This window comes from Penicillium mononematosum (assembly GCF_028829835.1).
Source record: "Penicillium mononematosum strain IBT 11891 chromosome Unknown utg000002l:1.0-8112719.0:1.0-8118358.0, whole genome shotgun sequence".
NCBI lineage: Eukaryota > Fungi > Ascomycota > Eurotiomycetes > Eurotiales > Aspergillaceae > Penicillium > Penicillium mononematosum.
The window spans coordinates 3585421-3604864 of NW_026643272.1; the positions used below are offsets into that span (position 1 = coordinate 3585421).

General features: G+C 49.8%; 10 protein-coding genes across 10 annotated transcripts; 6 read left to right on the plus strand and 4 right to left on the minus strand.

The window, feature by feature from the left end:
- Positions 1–170: 170 nt before the first annotated feature.
- N7519_003144 (Major facilitator superfamily domain general substrate transporter) lies at positions 171–2181 on the plus strand (the record flags this gene model as incomplete). The annotated part of the gene is made up of 7 exons (XM_057289922.1): positions 171–642; positions 700–777; positions 837–1271; positions 1351–1809; positions 1887–1981; positions 2037–2114; positions 2167–2181. 7 exons carry the CDS (start codon positions 171–173, stop codon positions 2179–2181), a joined length of 1632 nt encoding a protein of 543 aa, XP_057151124.1.
- Positions 2182–2487: 306 nt separating this feature from the next.
- On the minus strand, positions 2488–4165 carry N7519_003145 (uncharacterized protein; the record flags this gene model as incomplete). Its single annotated transcript, XM_057289923.1, has 2 exons — positions 2488–3393; positions 3449–4165. The coding sequence occupies 2 exons, from the start codon at positions 4163–4165 to the stop codon at positions 2488–2490; spliced, it is 1623 nt and encodes a 540-aa protein (XP_057151125.1).
- Positions 4166–5158: 993 nt separating this feature from the next.
- On the minus strand, positions 5159–5693 carry N7519_003146 (uncharacterized protein; the record flags this gene model as incomplete). Its single annotated transcript, XM_057289924.1, has 3 exons — positions 5159–5272; positions 5351–5453; positions 5542–5693. The coding sequence occupies 3 exons, from the start codon at positions 5691–5693 to the stop codon at positions 5159–5161; spliced, it is 369 nt and encodes a 122-aa protein (XP_057151126.1).
- Positions 5694–6986: 1293 nt separating this feature from the next.
- On the plus strand, positions 6987–7902 carry N7519_003147 (ankyrin repeat domain-containing protein; the record flags this gene model as incomplete). Its single annotated transcript, XM_057289925.1, has 2 exons — positions 6987–7351; positions 7407–7902. The coding sequence occupies 2 exons, from the start codon at positions 6987–6989 to the stop codon at positions 7900–7902; spliced, it is 861 nt and encodes a 286-aa protein (XP_057151127.1).
- Positions 7903–8341: 439 nt separating this feature from the next.
- On the minus strand, positions 8342–12025 carry N7519_003148 (GTPase BMS1; the record flags this gene model as incomplete). Its single annotated transcript, XM_057289926.1, has 3 exons — positions 8342–9666; positions 9725–11759; positions 11819–12025. The coding sequence occupies 3 exons, from the start codon at positions 12023–12025 to the stop codon at positions 8342–8344; spliced, it is 3567 nt and encodes a 1188-aa protein (XP_057151128.1).
- Positions 12026–12403: 378 nt separating this feature from the next.
- Positions 12404–13116, plus strand: N7519_003149 (dual specificity protein phosphatase family protein; the record flags this gene model as incomplete). The annotated part of the gene is made up of 2 exons (XM_057289927.1): positions 12404–12701; positions 12794–13116. The coding sequence occupies 2 exons, from the start codon at positions 12404–12406 to the stop codon at positions 13114–13116; spliced, it is 621 nt and encodes a 206-aa protein (XP_057151129.1).
- A 492-nt stretch (positions 13117–13608) lies between these two features.
- N7519_003150 (urea carboxylase-associated family protein) lies at positions 13609–14597 on the plus strand (the record flags this gene model as incomplete). The annotated part of the gene is made up of 2 exons (XM_057289928.1): positions 13609–14344; positions 14401–14597. The coding sequence occupies 2 exons, from the start codon at positions 13609–13611 to the stop codon at positions 14595–14597; spliced, it is 933 nt and encodes a 310-aa protein (XP_057151130.1).
- A 509-nt stretch (positions 14598–15106) lies between these two features.
- Positions 15107–15494, plus strand: N7519_003151 (uncharacterized protein; the record flags this gene model as incomplete). The annotated part of the gene is made up of 4 exons (XM_057289929.1): positions 15107–15121; positions 15181–15221; positions 15276–15344; positions 15407–15494. The coding sequence occupies 4 exons, from the start codon at positions 15107–15109 to the stop codon at positions 15492–15494; spliced, it is 213 nt and encodes a 70-aa protein (XP_057151131.1).
- Positions 15495–15890: 396 nt separating this feature from the next.
- N7519_003152 (alpha-ketoacid dehydrogenase kinase family protein) lies at positions 15891–17508 on the plus strand (the record flags this gene model as incomplete). The annotated part of the gene is made up of 2 exons (XM_057289930.1): positions 15891–16177; positions 16245–17508. The coding sequence occupies 2 exons, from the start codon at positions 15891–15893 to the stop codon at positions 17506–17508; spliced, it is 1551 nt and encodes a 516-aa protein (XP_057151132.1).
- A 9-nt stretch (positions 17509–17517) lies between these two features.
- N7519_003153 (putative 2-methylcitrate dehydratase (PrpD)) lies at positions 17518–19057 on the minus strand (the record flags this gene model as incomplete). The annotated part of the gene is made up of 2 exons (XM_057289931.1): positions 17518–18656; positions 18727–19057. 2 exons carry the CDS (start codon positions 19055–19057, stop codon positions 17518–17520), a joined length of 1470 nt encoding a protein of 489 aa, XP_057151133.1.
- Positions 19058–19444: the final 387 nt, after the last annotated feature.

Sequence of the window (19444 nt, forward strand, 5' to 3'; positions counted from 1 at the left end):
AGATTATGATTGGAATGATATATCAAATTGGGGGATTATATCATGTCTCGGCCTTGGACCATTTCTCCAATTTTCTTTCGGGACTCCACGCCCTAGATGCTTAGCCTATAAATCATGAAAGTCCGTCAAAACCTAGAAAACTCTTGCCAAAAATTGTCTCGAATTACTATATGGCGTCTACAACGCCTGACTCCCTTAAACCGCAACCCACAGCCATGGAAAACCGGGAGGATACCCCCGAGTCTCTATGCGGGTCCCAAGATATCGAATTCCGCTATTTAGAGCTAGACACACCCTTACCGACCCCATGCATTACTTTACCTCCCGGTCCTGCTCAGTCACCACCACCAGAAGCGCCTAGTCTAGAGAAATACACATCTCCCTTTCTCTGGCCACAATGGCGCAAGTCGATGATGACTTATATCGCTTGCGGGGTTACTGCGCTAGCGGGTTATGCCGCGGGCGAGGTCAGTCCTGCATCGGAGGAATTGACTGAGCTGTGGGGGATCAGTACTGTTGTGTATAATCTGAGCATCACAGTCTTCTGTTGTGGGTTTGCTCTGGCGCCGATGGTGCTAGCTCCTTTTTCTGAGATTAATGGACGGAGGCCGATCTTCATCGCCAGTGGGATTCTTTTTGTTGGTATGTATGCCAAGCTTCATTGCGTTACTGACATATACTGACTCGGTATGTCAACAGCTAGTTTGATTGGCTGTGGAGGCACGCAATCCTTTGCTGGATTGCTTGTAGCTCGTTTCTTCCAGGGTGTGGGTGGATGTATGTAATGGTCGATTCCCCGATTCTACACTCATCGATATTGACTTAAACCCTCACAGCAACCTTCTCCACCATGGTTGGCGGCGTAATCAGTGACATCTATCACGCCCAAGACCGTAACACGCCCATGGCACTCTTCTCGGGAGCTGCATTGTTCGGTACTGGTCTGGCACCGCTGATCTCCGGCGCAATCATCAGCCACACCACATGGCGCTGGGTGTTCTACTCGCACGCAATCGTGTCCGCCGCCTTTGTCATTGCCATCTACTTCTTCTTCAAAGAAACGCGCGGCAGCGTCCTGCTAAGCCGCAAAGCCGCGAAGTTGAACCAGTACTACGAGCAACTCGAAGAAGCCGGCCACCACGGTGTAATCCTATCGAGCGAAGAATCGTCTGAAGAAAAATGCATTCGACGAATCAGATGGAAGGTCAAGAGCGACGAGCAACGAGCATCGATCGTAACCATGATCCAGATCTCGCTGTACAGGCCATTCCGTAAGTCTACGCCAGCCCTCAAGCAAATCCCCAAAGGTAACGAAAGCATGAAAAAGAGAAAACTAACATCCCAATCCAGACATGCTCCTCACCGAACCAGTGGTCTTCTTCTTCTCCCTATGGGTCTCCTTCAGCTGGGCAGTTCTCTACCTCCAATTCAGCTCAGTACCACTCATCTTCCGCACAAACCACAACTTCACAATCGAGCAAACCGGCGCCGTCTTCACCTCAATGTGCGTCGGCGTCATCATCATCACGATCATCAGCATCTACCAAGAACGCATCGCCATGCGCTTCGGTAAACACACCACTTCTCCCGAAGGCAGGTTGTATTTCGTCTGCGTGGAGTCCGTACTTCTGCCTATTGGCCTGTTCTGGTTCGGTTGGAGTTCTTTCCCATCCGTTCACTGGATCGTGCCTGCTATCGCAGTTGGCTGTGCTACTATGGGCATCTTTTCCATCTATCTTGCTACGTTTAATTACCTCGCTGATACCTATCATCGGTATGCGAGTTCGGCGATTGCGGCGCAGTCTTGTTGTAAGTATCTCCCTTGGCTGGTTCTTTTGATGAAGGTCTGGGTTGTGCTGGGACATTTGCTGACATTTGCTCGCTAGGCCGGAATTTGCTCGGTGGTATCTTTCCGTTGGTTACGAATGCCATGTTCACTAACCTTGGTTATCCGGAGGCGTCAAGTCTGCTGGGAGGACTTGTAAGTTGCGACGATTACCCCATAAGAGGAAAGTTCACTGACTAGATCGAAACAGGGTGCTGCTCTGACTCTGGTCCCTTGGGTGCTGGCTTTGTACGGACCCACGATTCGAGCTAGAAGCAAGCTCGCCAGTGTAAGTGACGTCCTCATTTACTGTCCACTGTCGGAGACTAATGTGGTGATAGGAGCTCGCACATTGAATGATGTACAGCGCATATCAACTGCCAACGCGACAAAAAGTAATTTAATCATAGTATTTTCGGGCACAGGATCATATAGAGTCAAGGACATTGCATATTATCAACTATTTCAGGCGCAGATAGATGGTCTGAATATTCATCACAGCGAATGAATTAACGTCGCAAATTGTACGCTCGCTATGATTTGAGCTTGGCTACGCCAGCAATTCCTTTTGTAAAAAGAGCTCCAAAATGCTAAAGCGATGTATATGACATGATTCCACGATGTGTCCCATGCAAAATTCTGAAATTTTAAAAACAATGCAATTACCTCGGGTGTTGGTGCCCTCTAAATGGATGTGCACCATTAATCCTAGGACGATACGATGCATACCGATCTTCATCCTCGCTATCACTATCCATTTGATCCAAAAGGCGATCGATATCATCACCGGCATGAGCTTCTAGTCCTGGTTTTCTTCGGGGTTCACGACCATTGTGAGACTCGGAGCTTTGGGAGCCCTGGCTTCCATCGTGGTAAGCTCCATTGCTGGAGGTGTTGATCGACTCGTTCAGGCTGCTTTGTGTGCTCGCTGGCTGTAGCGGGCGGGGGCTGAAACGATACCCCGAGTTCTCGGGGCTGGACATGAACATCAGGGTTTCGATGGCGTCTTGTTCCATCAGTGTGTTTTGGGAGTGGGTACGGGGTCTGTAGAACCCGTTCGGTGTGGACGTTGGGGCATATGTGTGAGATGACGAAAGCGAAGGCGTCTCTGGCCCTAGAACTGCTTGTCCGTTGAGTGGCCGGGCGAGTCCGTTTTCTTGGTATGAATGGTGGCGCCGGTGGCGGGAGATAGGGCTGTGGTTTGATGATTTGGAGATTGCATTAGGGTTCGGTCGACGACGCTGGTTATGACCACTTGATGAGATGATGTCCACAGGGGGTGCTAGCTTGGGAATTGGAAGGAATTGGTTAGATGAGAATGATGATCGCGAGCGGTTGTGGCCCGGGACATGCTGGGGAATTCCGTTGGAGGAAGTTTGTGAATCTTGTGAAAAAGGCGTGGAGTTTCCTGCTGGTAATGATGCGATGTCACTTGGTGCCGACGTGCTCGACGGTGACGTGCTGTTGCGTGTTTGCAACGCGGTTTGAGGGGTAGCTTCACGCGACTGACGAGCCTGTTCTATTTTGGCGGCTGCGTATGATAGACGTGTACGGATATGGACCGACAACTGGATAATATAAATGAGCTATAGACTCTTTGGACTGAGCGAGGGAGCGTGTTACCTGTGCAATCCTACTACCATAAGCTGACGAGCCCGTACTCTTTGAACGTCGTCGTGCAGTTCCGCTCGCGTCGGTATTGTGAGCTAGAGGACCTAACGTGGTTTTGAAGTCGCCGGCTGCTGTCCGTTTCTGGCCTGGGGCCAAGCGAGCATCAAAGTTCGACCTCGTGCGCAAATGTTTTGGCGATGGCGGCGGCGATGTTGAAACATTGCCGGCTTTGATCGGCGATAGTGAGGGCTGCCATCGATCTATTGTGGCACCTCCATTTACCGGCTGCATGGGCGGGGCGAGTTGAGATTCCAACAACTCTTGGTCCGCCCACGGTATCGTATGTCCATTCAATGTATGAGAGTTACTGAACTCTGTCGACTGGCTGTTATTACGATTGGTCGACGCTGAAGGAATGCTGGAGAGAGAGTCTGCGACGGTGCTAGCGGAAAGGTCTAGACGACGGCCATCGCCCGATGTATCGCTGCCGCGCTCCGATGATTCGATATAGGCTGGGTTCGGGTTACCCTCGCCGTGAGCGAGAGTAACGGCGTTCAAGCCATCTATTTGTAGTGACAATGGTTGCGGCAATTGTGTGGTTTGGGCCTTGGCCAAAGGCATTGGTTTGTGAGGCACGGGAGTCGTCGCGTTGTTCATAGAGCGGGTGTTCGCACTGGCCTCCGCATGGAGCACCCCGCGATCAGATAGAGCATCGCGACCGTCATTCATGATCAAGTGTGGGGTGTGGAATACTAAAAGATGCAGGGATAGCGACAATCGGCAAATACGCGCGACCTAACTCCAATCGCGGGTTTACGCGGCCGCACAATCTCAACACGCATGTCCTGTCCCGCGAAGTCACCGCATCGAGGGTTGGGCCCGGGAAGATCCGATACCAAGTGATTTGGATGCAACTAACAGTCGAGATCTCAATAAGACGCGTGGGAGCACTGTGGAAACCAGGAGCATCTGCCCGATCGAGTGGCGATCGACCAGCACGCGCGCAAGGCTTTCAACAGCAGCGGCAAATAGGTTTCTCCGTGATTCTGATCCCGAAGGGCCAGGAGTTTGAATAAAAGAGTGCGAGCAGTTAGAACTAATTTTGAAATATAGATGCGCCACAGTATGCTAGCACCAAAAGAAATCCCGTTGAGTAGTTGGTCCACGGGTAGAGGGAAGGGTCGCCGCTCTTGGAACGCGCGTGAGAGGCGCGGTCACGTGGATGGTACTAGACCAATTTCATCTTCAATAAGTTTCTGTAGAAAAAGATTATTCTCAAATCATCAGTATACGGTCATTTAGAGATGAAAACGGTTGAAGATGGTTGTAAGTGGGCTTGGTGGGCTTGTTCGATGGGCTATACTTCGAAGTATACTAACGACTACAAGAACATCTACGAGACTACGATATGCAAGTGAAGAAAGCATGTAGGAAATTCAAACAGGGGTTCTCATTAATGATTTAATATACAACATCATGGATGGGAAATATACTCCGAAACAATGACTCCCATGACGACAGACAAGTCAACTGGAGTATAACAACCAACTCGGCGGAAAGTAAGAATACGCTGAGAGAAAAGCAAAACCAAGTCCAAAAGAAAGTAAATAAAAAGAAACAAAAAGAAACCCTTTCTCCCGTACTCCGTATCAAAATCAAGGCATCAGTCTGGCAGGTCTTTAATACCTCTACTAGCACTGAGCCACACATATTCCTCCTCCCTTAAATGGCCGCCGTCGACATCTTCATATACTCCGGGGTCAGATCACGAGTGATCCGGTTGACATCCGGAGCCTGAGAAAATATGGCGAGCCACATGAGCTGGCTCTGGCGCCTCTAGAAGGAACGTTAGCGTTAAGGACAAGTGCATTTTGCTGAGAGGATTAACTTATTTGGTTCTTCGGCATGCCATACCATCTTCTTCTTCCAGCCCTCATACTTCTCCTTGCAGTCCCGAAGCTTGGGCTTAAGCTTGGGTCTCCATTTTTCCTCATACTTGGGCTTCAGCGTGAAGTAGCTAATAGAGCTATCAGTATCTCTCTCTCTCTCTCTCTCTCTTTTTTTTTATATATTATATTGTATAGATGATGGAATTATGGACTTACAGTGTACACCCCAAGAGCACGACACAGGCGACCCCGATGAACCCGAGGAGCATTTTGGCGAGGAAGAGCTCTCTCTCCATGTCAACCACGTATTTCTTTTCAGCCCGAGGAGAGAGCGTGTTGTCGTTGGCAAGGCCTGAAATAGAAGCCATGTCTTTCTAATAGTTGTTTGATGTGTGGGAAAGATGTTTTATTGGTGAACGAAGAAAGCTTTGATGGAGCTTGATGAAAAGTAGATGTAGTTGGAGAGTTGGAATTCAAGGCCAGTGGGAATTCGCGAGGATAATATAGACAGGACTGCAAGTGCTACTAAACTTGTTATGGAATTCGCGGTGGATGGAGTATGAAGCTTTGCGAGTTAGGGTTGCATTACCCGTTGTGGTGTCGGGGCAATGGGAAAGAGGGTCGGTTCCTCAACTACTAAACCATATCCAGTAGTATGAACCTTCAAATTCTAGGCTTGTTTGGAATTTTCCTGCTTTGGGAACTGTCGGATGCTTCACCCAACTTTGATGTCAGCCAGATATTCTACTTCTAGCATCAGAGGCCAACCGACGGCGAGAAGTAGTCTGGCCAATGTTATAGAAAGAAAGTATAGTATAGACGACGTGGAAGGAGGCAGCGAGTAGAATGCCTGGACAAACAGTAGTGCACTCATGAAATAGTCTTGTAGTCTTGTCTTGATATATATAGTACTCTTCAACTATTTCCCCACCCGTAGTTCCGAAGACATAATTTATGAGGACCCAGGTTTCTTTCTTTGTCAAGCATAGCGTGAAAATAAGCACTGCCCGACGATTCATATGTGACATCGGTCTTTGGATGAAGAGACACAGAAATCACTTGGTATGATACCAATAGTAACTTATTTGAGATACGATAGAATAGCCAACACTAGCATACCCGTTTCATCTTACCGGCAGTTCGTATGAGCGCTTAAGTGCGACATTCATGCTAGCAAGTCTGCTGATTATGTGAAGCCGAAGATCCTTGTGGAGGATAGGCTTGCAATATGAATCTACGATACGCCAACCTAAATAAAGGAGACCTCAGTAGTGTTCTTGCCTATGTGGTATCTATATAATTTCCTTAGAGAAACAGGCATTTCATAAAATAGGATAGAAGCAAGATCAACGAATAGGATCAGTAACAACTAAATATTGTGGAGTCTGTGGACCCAAGTCGTGGACCCTAGTGGTAATAACTAAGAGGCTGTCGGATGCCTGAGGCATCAATATGTGATTGAACCTACATAGTTTGATAGCTCTCTCTCCTCTCCTTCCCTTCCTCCTCTCCCCGTGGGAGACAGTCAATCCACACAGTGTTTTCTCCATTGATTCTCAATCTGTATCGCATCTCTATTAAAGGCGGTGTGTGGAGTGGCCTCCACCCCCTTCGAGAGCTCCTTACGGCTTCTCACTACACCTAACTTGAAGTATTCGAATATGTCTGCTCATCACACCCCTGAACGGTGGATTACCAGCCGGGCTATAACCCCTCCTCCGATTCCATCAAAGACGCTGTCCTTAGTCCATCAGTTACCGGAACTTGGCGAGCAGCAGTTGCGAGAATTCCTTGATCGCACCATCCATGATTGTGATATCCGTCATTTCTACCAGGTTATGGTTGATTCTATCAGGTTGAATAAGGTGCATCTCGTGACGGAGCTACTCCGATGTGGAATGCCTATATCGCCAACCTATGTACTCGAAGCTGTGAAGGCAAAGGCGAAAGATATCCTGACGGTTTTCTTCGACAATGGTTGGGATATTAACACACAAATGGGCGGAATGGACCCCTCTATTCTTGCGTGAGAAGACACTGTTTTCTTACTAAGTCCCCTAGCTAAACTTGTTTCGTTCTAGAAATGCTCTCGAGGACTTGGAGATGACAACATGGCTCCTTAACCATGGCGCGGATCCTAATAAGCGATGTGATATCGATAATACACCGCTCTCCTACGCCGTTAGGTATGCCGATATATCAACTATTGATCTTCTTCTCCGCCGTGGAGGCGATGTCAGAATAGGCCAGCTTGTGCATAATGCGATTTGTCGAGAGTCCGACACCCTCAAAGTTGTCAAACTCCTTATTGATCGGGGTGCACCTTTGGATTCTCTCATGTACGAAGACCATCAGTATTCTCGGAACACGTTTCCTTTTATGAGGGAAACTCCTCTACACACGGCAGTGGCTCTTAAAAGAGGTGATGTTATTCGTTATCTGATTCACAAGGGTGCAAGTGTGGAAATCGAAGATTGTAGGGGTCAAACAGTCATACAGTCCGCAGATCGAGACACCAGAAGAGTGATTATGCAAGAGATTCAGAAGGGCACCGGCACGTTGCACGCATCTTTGTGACAAGTCTTCTCTGAGGGCTAGAAAGATTGATTACAGGAATAAGACGTTTGCCCGTCAACAACACTTTTTGGTAGCTATTTCTATCAACTCATCCTCTAGCCAAACCACCTTTGCTAGGAAGTGCTTTAGCCCCTGCCAAACATTCGTATATTGCAGGATACTCTCAGGCTGGTGCTCCTATTGCAGCTGGCAGCCTGTGCGATCGGATAGATGGTTCTCCACTGTGGATCATATCATACCGTAATGTTGCCGCTGGCTCCACTGGTAACAACCTTGGGAGGGCTTAAGAAGATAATTGAAGAGTGCAAGTGTTGGCACCAGTTTCAAAAAGGTACTATAAATAAACATCAAACATAATGTAGGTACAAGTTTTGGGTCCAAACGCCATCTATGCAAAAGACCCAAGTAGATTAAGACATGTTCAAGAACAAAGAATAGATCACTTGCGCTTCTTGCCGCGTCCACGGCCACCGGAGTCTTCGTCCGGGTTCTTGCGCTTCTTGCCCTCCTTGCGCCAGTAATCGTTGCGCTCTCTCTTCTCGCGCTCGGCCTTCTTCTCCAGACTATCAGCCACCTTAGCGCGGTAGACTTTGCGGCGCTCCTCCTGCTTGGCGGATCGCTTGGCCTGCTTCTCGTTGCGCATGGTAGTGAGCTTCTGCATGAGGTCACGAGCTTTCTTTTCCTCGCCTCCAAGGACAACGGCACGCTTCTGCATGTAGGTCTGGTCCTTGTGGCCTCTCATCTTGGTGATCTGCGACTTGAAGGGGAGCTCGGCAGCCAGCTGTCTTGGCACACGGAGCGGGTTGAAGTGACGGGCTTGTCTTTCGATGGGCTTGTAAGCTGAGTCTTTGAGTTTGGGAGTGGCGATGCCCTGAGCGTGTCGGACCTCGCCGGTCAGGCGCATGCCTTGCCATCCACTATCGCCCTTCTCGCCCTCAACTTGGTCTAACAAGTTGGTCACAGGATTGTAGTAGCGGTGGGGCTTGATAGGGTACCAAGCGCGCAGGAAGGCAATATCACTCATCAAGATCTTGTCCTCGAATGTAGCACGGAAACAGCCATCAGGCTTGGATAGCGCACGCTTGATCTGACCGCGAATACCAGAGACAGTCTTGATGGATGCACCTTCGAACTTGGCAATTTCCAGGGAAGAGGTGAACATATCCTTGATGAAGGCGGTGTTCTTGAAGATCTTGTAAGGGTAACCGGTGAGCTTGAGCTTCTTGACAATTTCTGTGTGCTCGTCCACGCTCTGAACAACACCAGTGGCGGCAATGCGGAAACCGGGGTTCTTGTTCGAGAACGAGTTCACACAGCAGAAACCAGTGTTGGGGGCGACAAGAGGACCGTAGAATGTGGCGAAGCAGTGCATATGCTCAGGTGTGTACTTAAGCATGCGGTTTCGCGTCCGACTGTCGGAGGTGCTGTAGATAGGCATGGTCTGGAAGCGACGCCAGCCAAGTGAAAAGATCAACGGGTCGTTGCTCTTGAGAATCTTCTTGTGCCAGCGATGTCTCTTGATCCGGATCTGCACGTAGCCGAATCGGTCCTCAGTAGGTGCGAGACCACCAACGATGACAGGGAAGCGAGGGTTGAACTTGGAGACAAACTCGTAAGGTACGTTTTCGAGGACGATACGCGCGTAGGTGCCGGCTTTGTAACCTTCGGCCCGGGCGCGCGAGGCGGGGTCGAGTGCCTCAAATTCGGCGCGGTTGATATCTGCCTGCTTTTGCAGCTTGGCTTTCTGAAGATCGTACCAATCGTCTTCGCCAAACTCGCCATCAATACCATCATGCGTCCCGTCCTGAACCTTTCCGAAAACCTTCGCGGTCCTCTTCTTCGAAACGTAGTTTCAATTCTTCTTTCTTTTTGGCGTTTCGCTCACGCTCAGCTTCCAGGTCGGCAGCCGTTTCGGGCTCGTCACCTTCCTCGTCCTCATCTTCATCACCATCTTCCTTGATACCGTTGAAAACTTCACCAGATTCCAAATCTTCATAATCACCGTCGCCCTCATCTTCATCTTCGTCATCCTCGTCCATATCACCATCCTCGTCATCTGAGGCACCACCGGACAGTTTGCCAGTGATGAAGCGGAGTTTGATTAATTCGAGTAATTCCTCGTCCCGCCACTTCCGCTCCAGCTCATCGTAGTCGTACTCTGGAACGGCGCGGAAGTCGGCTTGGTCTTCCTTCTCGTTGTTTGTTTTCTTGAAGAAATCCTCGCCTTCGTCGTCAGCGGTTTTATCTTCCTCGTCCTCATCGTCGTCGGAATCTTCACCGCGCCATGTCTTCACGACATCAACTGGAGTGATCGACTCGTCGTACATCATTCTGGACAAGTCGGTGACTCGGAAAGGAGGGCGCTTTCCGTGAAGAGACTTGGCATTGGCGAGCATATTCTCCTTCCATCGAACATTGCCCTCCTCATCTTCTTCATCATCCTCATCCTCATCCTCGTCTTCATCACCGCCCTCGAGTTCCTGGTCTGAGACAGAAGAGATGGAACCAAGGTCGGAATCACTGTCAGCGAAAGCCATGTCTTCTTCCTCTCCGTCGGTATTTCCGTTCTGTTTGGCCTTAAAGCGGGCTTCAAAGTCTGCAGGCGCAGACATGTCGAGTTCGCCTTCATCGTCTGTCACATCATCCTCGTCCATATCTTCATCGGCCTCCTCTTCACTATCGGATCCTTCGGGGATATCTATGTCGTCTTGTTCGGGTACGGCAACGCGGGCGCGGCGTCGATCTTTTCGCCCCGTCTCGTCATCGTCCGCGTTATCGAGGGCCTCGCCGCCACGGAAAAGACGAACACCCTTATCAGCCTCACCTAACATCTTGCGCTCGCCTTGAAGGCCAACAACAAGGTGTTCTCCGAGACCCCGGCGTTCCTCATCGCCAGAATCCTCGTCTGAGTCTCGGTCAAACGTATTTGTCTTGACATCAATGTAAACCGCATCCTTGTCGACCAGGACTCCACCAACATCAGACATGGGAGCGAAAAGCAGCTTCTGGTGCTCGCCAAGCTTGCGCCTGTTCGACTTCCCTGTTGCCTTGGCGATCTGCTGGTCCATATATGGAGTTGGGCATGGATCGGGCAAGCCCTCAATATTGGCAACGGTAAGATCACCAACACCAGGAACATGGACTCGGGCACCATGGGACGGGAAGTTGGTGCCGCGCAAGTAGCCGTAGAGCGCGACTGTGCGATCACACTTCGAGTTTTCCTCGATCTGAGTAGGCGGTGTAATGTCCAAGAAGCGATCTGCAAGTGCGTAAGGGTGGGAGTTGCGCCACACTAGCGGACGAGGATTCTTCATAACGGACAAGAATCTTGAGAGGTTGTGCACTTCGCGATCGGGGTAACGGCCGTTGATAACACCAGACAGGTAAAAGAGCTTTGCTCCGGCGTACAGCTCACTCCAGAAACGGTGCTTCAGGCGCTTCTTCGCGTCCTTCAACGTGCTCTGTTTCTTGAATTGATCAAGATGGGTAAGGATACCAAAGACGTTACCCGGCATACCGGCCGTCGATAAGGCGTTCAAAAACTCCATGGTCTCCATCTCAAATCCAAAGTTTCCGTCAATCATGAGAAGAACAATGTCTGCGATCTTAGAAACATCGATCGCAGCTGCAAGAGAGTCGGACGGGCATTCGAGGAAGGTGAGGCGCTTGCGCTTGGTCGTAACAACGGTCAACGGGCCTTGCGGCGAGCTGAGGGTTTGCTTGGTGTAGCGGCGGATCAGAGATTTGAGCAGAGTTGTCTTACCAACTCCCGGGGGTCCAACGATCGCGACAACAACTGGCGGGGCCTCCTCGGGCATACGATCCACGAGGGGGACATGGAGTCTCTTTTCCTTGACCTAGAGGGGAAGTTTGGGTCAGCATCGATTTGACCAGCAGAGAAGTCTCATATGCATACATCATGCGATCGCGCAGCCTGCTTATTGAGCTTTCCAGGCCTGGCGGTAACGAATGCTTTTGGATTAGCACCTGTAAAGAAAAAAATCATTGTTAGCATGGGCTCGAAAGCAGAAAGTTTGCAGTTGTATTGGAGCGGGTTCACTGTACCCTCAAATTTCTTCTTCTCTTTCGCAGGGCGATGTGCCCTGTTCGCCTGCTGCTCCATGATATCTGTAAAGAGGTATAATACCTCGACAGATCCACTCCTTTTATTAGAGACAAGAAACGCAAGCGCAATCAAGGTAGAGGACTGTCCCCGACGACGGCCAAAAAATTAGCAGTAATTATTTTTCTGCCAAAGCGGAGTAGATAAACTTTAGTCAGGAATACTTATGGCCTAAGGCATCACAGTTTCTTTTATTCTGGCCTAAGGCAGCATTTCTTCACCACCGGCCTGGCCCGGAGATCCATCCATGGATTCAATGTTCGTTAGAATTGGACACAACTACCTAGGTAGGTACCCTACCTTCACCTTACAAGCAATGTCCAGTCAGCAGCTATTACCGGCCGGCTTCAAGGCAGGAGAAGAACACAAAATAGTACCATGGATGAAAATGCAGCAGAAAAACTCAAGATGGAAAGGAGGAAGAAGTGGGACATGGCATACAAGGCTCGGATGAGGCAGATTGTCCCTGGTCTCTTCCTTGGAAATGTCCGGGCATCGCACAGACGGGAAATGCTTCAAGAAAACCATATCAACGCAATCGTCTCTCTAACTACTGCTCGGTGGGTATGGTGGAATTCCACTACAAGAAACGCAGGCGTCCCAGAGCATCGTCACAAATGGATTCAGTGCGCGGATTCGTCGACGCAAGACCTCCTCGCTCATATGAATGATATTTGTAACTTCATCGACCAAATGGCACCCCCGCTCTTTCTTCATTGGTCCACTTGCCTGATGAGCACAACCATGAAACAAATGACGAGCCACAAGGTGAACCTTCGGAGGCGATATTGATTCACTGCGACCTTGGAATATCACGATCGCCGACGATTATCATCGCCTATCTCATGCGCAAGCTCAAAATTCAGCAAGCAGACGTCTTGCGCTTCGTTCAATCAAAGCAAAGGATTCAACCGAGCGCGAATTTCACTCGTCAGCTTCAAGTTTGGGAGGAGGTTGGATACAAAGTATGGGAGGACGAAGATAAGACTGTCCCGAAAGCAGCATACAAAGCATTTCTGGAAGACCGGGCTGCTCTTCTGAAAGAAAAAGGGCTCATGGGAGATGAACCACTTGCACCCCTGACCCTTTAATGACTACATGGAGTACCATTGCTAGAAGCTTCGTGTCATAATATCAAGCATGATCAGATTCTTTATTTTTCTATATGGAAAAAGCACTTAGAAGCATACTGTACGATGTCGAATTTGGCGCACCTACTTTTGTTAGCACTTTGCTAGGATATGAACTGCCCGAAAAAAAAACCCCCCTGACAACGACTTAGCTCCCCGAGCCATGAGGAGATTTCCCTGAGCCTATGGCATTATCGTTTCGTGCGATAGCGCTATCTCATATCGCGCTGCCCAGGTGGACTCATTTAGAAATCGGAGGATGTAATCTCTCTCCGCGGCTATCGTATGCGGGGCAGAAGCTGTTGAAATCGGAAAGCCCCCGATTATCCATACAACATAGCTATAAATCTACTCTGTATCTGCCTCCTGGATTCTATCAATCCAATCTTACTCCGTATTTACTAGACCTTTCTGTGACATCCAGCCTCTATACCAACCCGCAAACCGCATATAATGTCTGCACGTCGGCCACCCCCAGCTTACACGGCACCGCCCGATTCCGGGGTTCACGCAACTTCGCAGTTGTACCGCTCAATCTCCGAAACGGCCTCCAGCCCCTCTGCACGGATTCCGAAGGAATCATTCACTATCAGACCATGTTCCGCCCAAGCGTGGGTTGTCCCCGCCGGCCACATCTGCCGCCTGACCACACCGAAGGGGCCCCAGGTGGGTGACCTGAACATCTGGAACGCAAACAACCCCCGAGAACGAATGTGGGCTGCGCGTACCCGACAAATTCACGCCTCCCATGTCTCAGTGGGTGATCGCCTGTGGTCGAACCTGCCGTACCTGCGGCCCCTCGTAACAATCACCGGTGACTCGTTGGGCGGCGGGCAGCTGCATGACGTGCTTGGGCCAGATGGAAAGCGCAACCCTGAGGTCGTGTTCGGGACTACGCAGTTTGGAGGACGGGTGCATGACTTGATGGGCACTCGGTGCGATCCTTACGTGAACTTGCTCATGGGCGGAGAGACCTTTGACTTCCACTGTCATTCGAACCTGACTCGTTCTGTCGTCCCTTATGGACTGACGGAGCTGGATGTCCATGATGTCTTGAATGTGTTCCAGGTGACGGGGTTGGATGAGGATGGAAAGTACTTCATGGAGACCTCCCCTGCAAAGGCGGGCGAGTATTTTGAGTTCTTTGCAGAAGTGGATGTTCTCTGTGCGCTATCTGCGTGTCCTGGCGGTATGGCACCTCCAAGGTACCCAAATGTCTTAATTCCATGCTAATGATAATTTCAGGTGATTTGTCTAATTGGGGTTGGGATGATAAGGAAGGTGATATGGGAGCCACTTGTCGTCCTTTGGGTGTGGAGGTATATCAGCTGGCAGATGACAAGGTCCTGGAGGGGTGGAAGGCTCCAGAAAGTCCCAAGTACAAGGGAATGCACGGGATGAAGATGCCTCCCCGTGAAGAGGATGGCTACATTGGTCTCTAGGGTAATCACCTTGCAAGTAAAATTATACGAGTCGTCTATTGAAGATATGCACGACATATTGCCCCGCGTTTCGTTATATATGATGTCATCGCCTCTGATTGTTACATCGACGGCGATTTCTCCCCTTTTTACAAAATACGTAGGCGGGATTAAAATAATACGGGAAATTATAGAGACATTTCAGCAAGGGATGCGATAGGAATCCTGCTTTTAGAGAGTGAGTTCACTGTAGAAGCCATGTCAGACATGTAAGACCAATAGATCACGACATCAAGTAGCACGGGAAGTACCTAGGTACCCGGACATACCTAGGTAATATGTTGCATGAAAAAAGGTGAAGTGGAGGAGAAAGAGGAAGTGAAGCGATTGGAAGGTACCTGCTTCAAGGCACCTTCAAAATAAAGTGTCGCCTTCCCCTCACCTCTTCACCTCTTCTATAAATTCTTTCTTTCTCTCCCGTATCCTTTTTTTCCACTTCACTTTGACGCATATTTCCGCCATCTCACATTATGCCTCTTTACAACGTGGGTTCAGCTTGGTCCTCCAAAATAAAATAAAAATATCCGGACTAACATATCCCTAGATCACTCTCAAGGCCGGCGCTCCCGTCGAGGCACTGGATGAGTGTGTCGCATGACCATTATCGGAAATTCCTTCAATACTTACATATCTTCTCAGGGCCAGGGAAACAGCCAAGGAGAAGGGCGGCATTATCAGACATGAATACAGCATCATCAAAGGCTTCACGTATGTGCTGCTAGTTCGATCTATACCATCGAGGTGCATGCTGATATATGGATCAATACTAGTGTCGAGTTCCCCGATGATACCGTCCAAACCTTCGAATCTACTGAACATGTCCACGTTGAGCAAGACGGCGCCATGAATACTCAGTAGATGCCCCTAGTCAACATGACTTGGGACTGAAGACTGCAGTCGCCCGTGCATCTTCTGCTTTATGACCGAATGGAAACACGACAGCTGGATATCCGAGGGTTATTTCCTTTTCTTTTTGTTTTACTTCAGCGAGATGACTTGATACCAATTATGCGACCTGCTCTCATCCGCGATGCCATGTACATCTTATGAGTACTTACCTTCTTACCTTCTTACCTTTGCCAAAGAGGTACAGGCATTCATATGGAGCAATTTTCCTGGATCCAACTATCAGGTTGAGTTAAGTACACAGTGTGTATGAAATAAAACTTGAGTGAGCCCTGTGCGGCATCCAAGAGTAGATAAAATAGCAATCTTTAGATGTTTGTTCCTTGTTGATCTACAGCATTTGGACCGATGATATCCGCGCCGATGCAGATCTTCCGCCCCGGGGGTTTCATTGTGAACTCCCACTTATCTCTCCCCATTTCATGGCTACAGTTCACAATGACAACATCAATACCTAGAGCGATGCCTTTTCGGCCTAGCTATCGGGCCCTTCCAATTGGGCGACCTCGCATTTTCCGTCAATATTCCTCGCAGAGTCAAAACTGGGCTGGTCACCCATTCGATGTCGCCAAAGACAATGTTGCGCAGCTGGCTGCGAGTCCCCGTCGGCCTTTGACACTTGCAGACCTACTAAGGTCAGTCTTAGATATGTAGCTTGCCCCGAGGCCGAATCAAAATGTGCTAAATTCATGTCCATCTCAGACACGGCCGCCCGCCATTGAACAGAGAGGCTCTATTAGCCTCTGCCAACTTCACACTCTCCCTCCTTCCCGCCCGACTAGCTTCTCGAATTCAAGCTTTACGAAACCTCCCTTTCATCGTCGTCTCTAACCCTCACGTCTCTAAAATTTACCACAACTACCTCCATTCGCTATCGACCCTCCTCCCATATCAACAGCGCCGCATCACAACTCTCGAAGAAGAGAAACAGTTTGGGGATGTACTGGCAGATCTCGTACAAACACATACGAACACAATTCCCGTCCTTGCACGTGGGTTTCTGGAGTGCAGGAAATATGTCAGTCCGGCCGACGTGACGAGCTTCTTGGACACGCATCTACGTGCGCGTATCGGTACGCGCTTGATCGCGGAGCAGCATCTAGCTCTTCATTATGCCTCTCAGCCCATCAGCGATAAAACATTCGATGGCGCTGATGAACCTGCGCCCAAGAACTCGATTCCGTCAAACTACATAGGCGTCATTGATACGGCTTTGCAGCCGGCGCGCATCATCCGGCTATGCGAGGATTTCGTTGGAGAGATCTGCGAGCTCAAGTACGGAGTGCGACCGCGTTTGAAAATAGGAGGTGAGCCTGAGGCCTCTTTCGCTCACGTCCCTGTACACGTAGAGTACATTATCACGGAGCTGTTGAAGAACGCATTCCGGGCAACTATTGAAAATGGAAATGAGCGTGAGCCTATCGAGGTGACTATCGCTGCTGCTCCAGATGTGCCTGGAAATGAGCCGCCGATCCCGGGTGATACTGATACTGGCTTTGAACTTGATTCAGAGCTTTCGGGCGCCAATGGGAATGAAACCATTGGGTACTCGGCTCCGTCATCTCAGAGTATCACCATCCGCATCCGTGACCGTGGTGGTGGTATTCCGCCTGAGGTTCTGCCGCAGATCTGGTCATACAGCTTTACGACATTCTCCGATATGGACTTTGAGGGCTCGGAGAATGGCAACATGGATGCCTTGAATACCATCTCTGCCAGCGGTGGCCACCTCAGCAGCATTGCAGGTCTTGGTTATGGACTGCCTCTTAGTCGAGCCTACGCTGAGTACTTTGGTGGGAGCATTGCGGTACAAAGTCTATGGGGATGGGGGACAGATGTTTATTTGACACTGCGGGGGGGTAGGGAGAATCGATTGAGAGAAGAAAACGGAACGACATCACTATATACCCTGAACAAGACCATCCTTCCTGGCCAGTACAACCAAGCTTATGATGCCTGCAGATAGATTTGCCCCCTAAAACCTTGCCTTGTCCGGTGGCTGGATAAACAGATCTATGAAATCCGAGATCAAGGTATCTGGATTTTGAACAGCACCCAATATCCGACTGATCTCTGTCGCAGAGAACATAAGCCCCATGTTTTGGAAGAACTTCTCTTGTACCGCAGCTGGTGTTTTGGTGTTCCGCGCATGTCCTACGGGATACTCGATCAATATTTGAGGCAACGAGGAACCATCTGCGAGATGGACCGTCATGCCTGCACCGATACTCTTCTTGTCCAGATCCAAGTAGTCCTCCGTGAGCTTAGGGTCTGACTGCACCACGATCCTTTCTCGCAGAGCTGCAAGCTCAACACTATTCGCCCATGGGCTTTTGTCTAAATAGTCCACAGCCTCTGGTGGACTACCCTTCAAGAAAGCCAAGGCGACCACATACTGAATGCAGTGGTCACGATCAGCAGCATTGCGCAGCGGCCCATGTTTGTTGATGATCAAAAACGCAGCAGCAGTCGTTCGCAGATCTATTCGCTGGATCTGTTTGAGTGGATCCGACAGCCCCTTCTGTCGAAGTCGACGCGCTTGCAGAACAGCCGCCTCCACAGCCGAGATCGCATGCCCTTCTACAGGCATACTTTTAAACAGCACATTCTGTACCGTCCACGACCCAAATGGCCGTGGAAGTACAAATCCCGTCCCGCCAAAAGTCCGCTCCCAAAACCCCCACGGCTGCGCGCTCAACGCCCCCGGCGAACCAGGCTGGCCGTCCAGCACCAGTAGAGCCAACTGCACAGCTCTTCTCGCCGCATCGCCTGCTGCCCATCCTTTCCTCGGGATGGTGTTTGTGTCGGATCGGTACACCCGGTTCGGATGGCCATCCATCCAAACATGAGAAATAGTCGCCATGGCTTGTTCATCTGTCATCCCAAGCAACCAACAAACAACAGCAGCAGAAGCCAATTTGACTAGCACCACATGGTCGATTCCATATGCATTAAACGCATTCCGCATTTGATAACACCCCTGTACCTCGTATGCCTTAACCAGCGCGACGAGCAGCGTCTGCATCGTCAACGGCGGGCCATTATGAACCCGTCGACCAGACAAGCTTGCTCGCGATAGCCAATCCATGACTGGGAGTATAGCGCCGAGATTATCTGCAGAAATCCATATCTTAGTCTCACGAGCACAATTCGTTCGCATCCATATCTCCTTAACAAACCATACCTGAAGGATGTCCCCACTCCGCACCGCCAAGCGCATCATTATGATCCAAGTACCGAATCAGGACACCCAGATCGAAAGCCCCCTTTACGGGGTCGACCTGCAACTCCGTTCCTGGGACCCGGAATCCATCCGGCACGACTGTGCCCTCGATCACAGGACCGAGCAGCTTTCGGCATTCAGTGCTCGTCGCTGCTGTCTCGATGGCGCAGCCCATTGCGTCCAGCAGGGCTGTCCTCGCGCATTTCCAAATCGCTTCGTCGTGTTGGTTGAGGGAGTGGTGGTAGACATAGTCTACTACGTCGATTATTGGTTGGTCGTATGGGCAAGACATTTATGCGGATGGGTGTTTTAGAGGGGGGTTTGGTTTGCTTTTGTGACTGTTCTCTTTTTTTTTTTGTAAGATTGGGAGACGACGGAAGTTTATGGTTTTGACAAGATTCAGTGCAGGGTACGTGTTGTAGAAGTCCTCGGTGGATTTCCTGGAATGGTCCGAGGTTCTTAAGTGAGGCATGCCATTGAAAAACATAGTTGTCGCACACTTGCGACTGGACAAATGAGTGTAATTATTCTTCTTCACATCACGAAGAGTACAGGAAGTCAAACATGAAACTAGAAAGAAAGCCAGTGCAGATTCCATCCTCCACTACTAGCCAATTTCCCCTTATATTGTCACCAACCTGTATTTGTCGGAATGTACGCTGTGCCAAATTGTCGATTA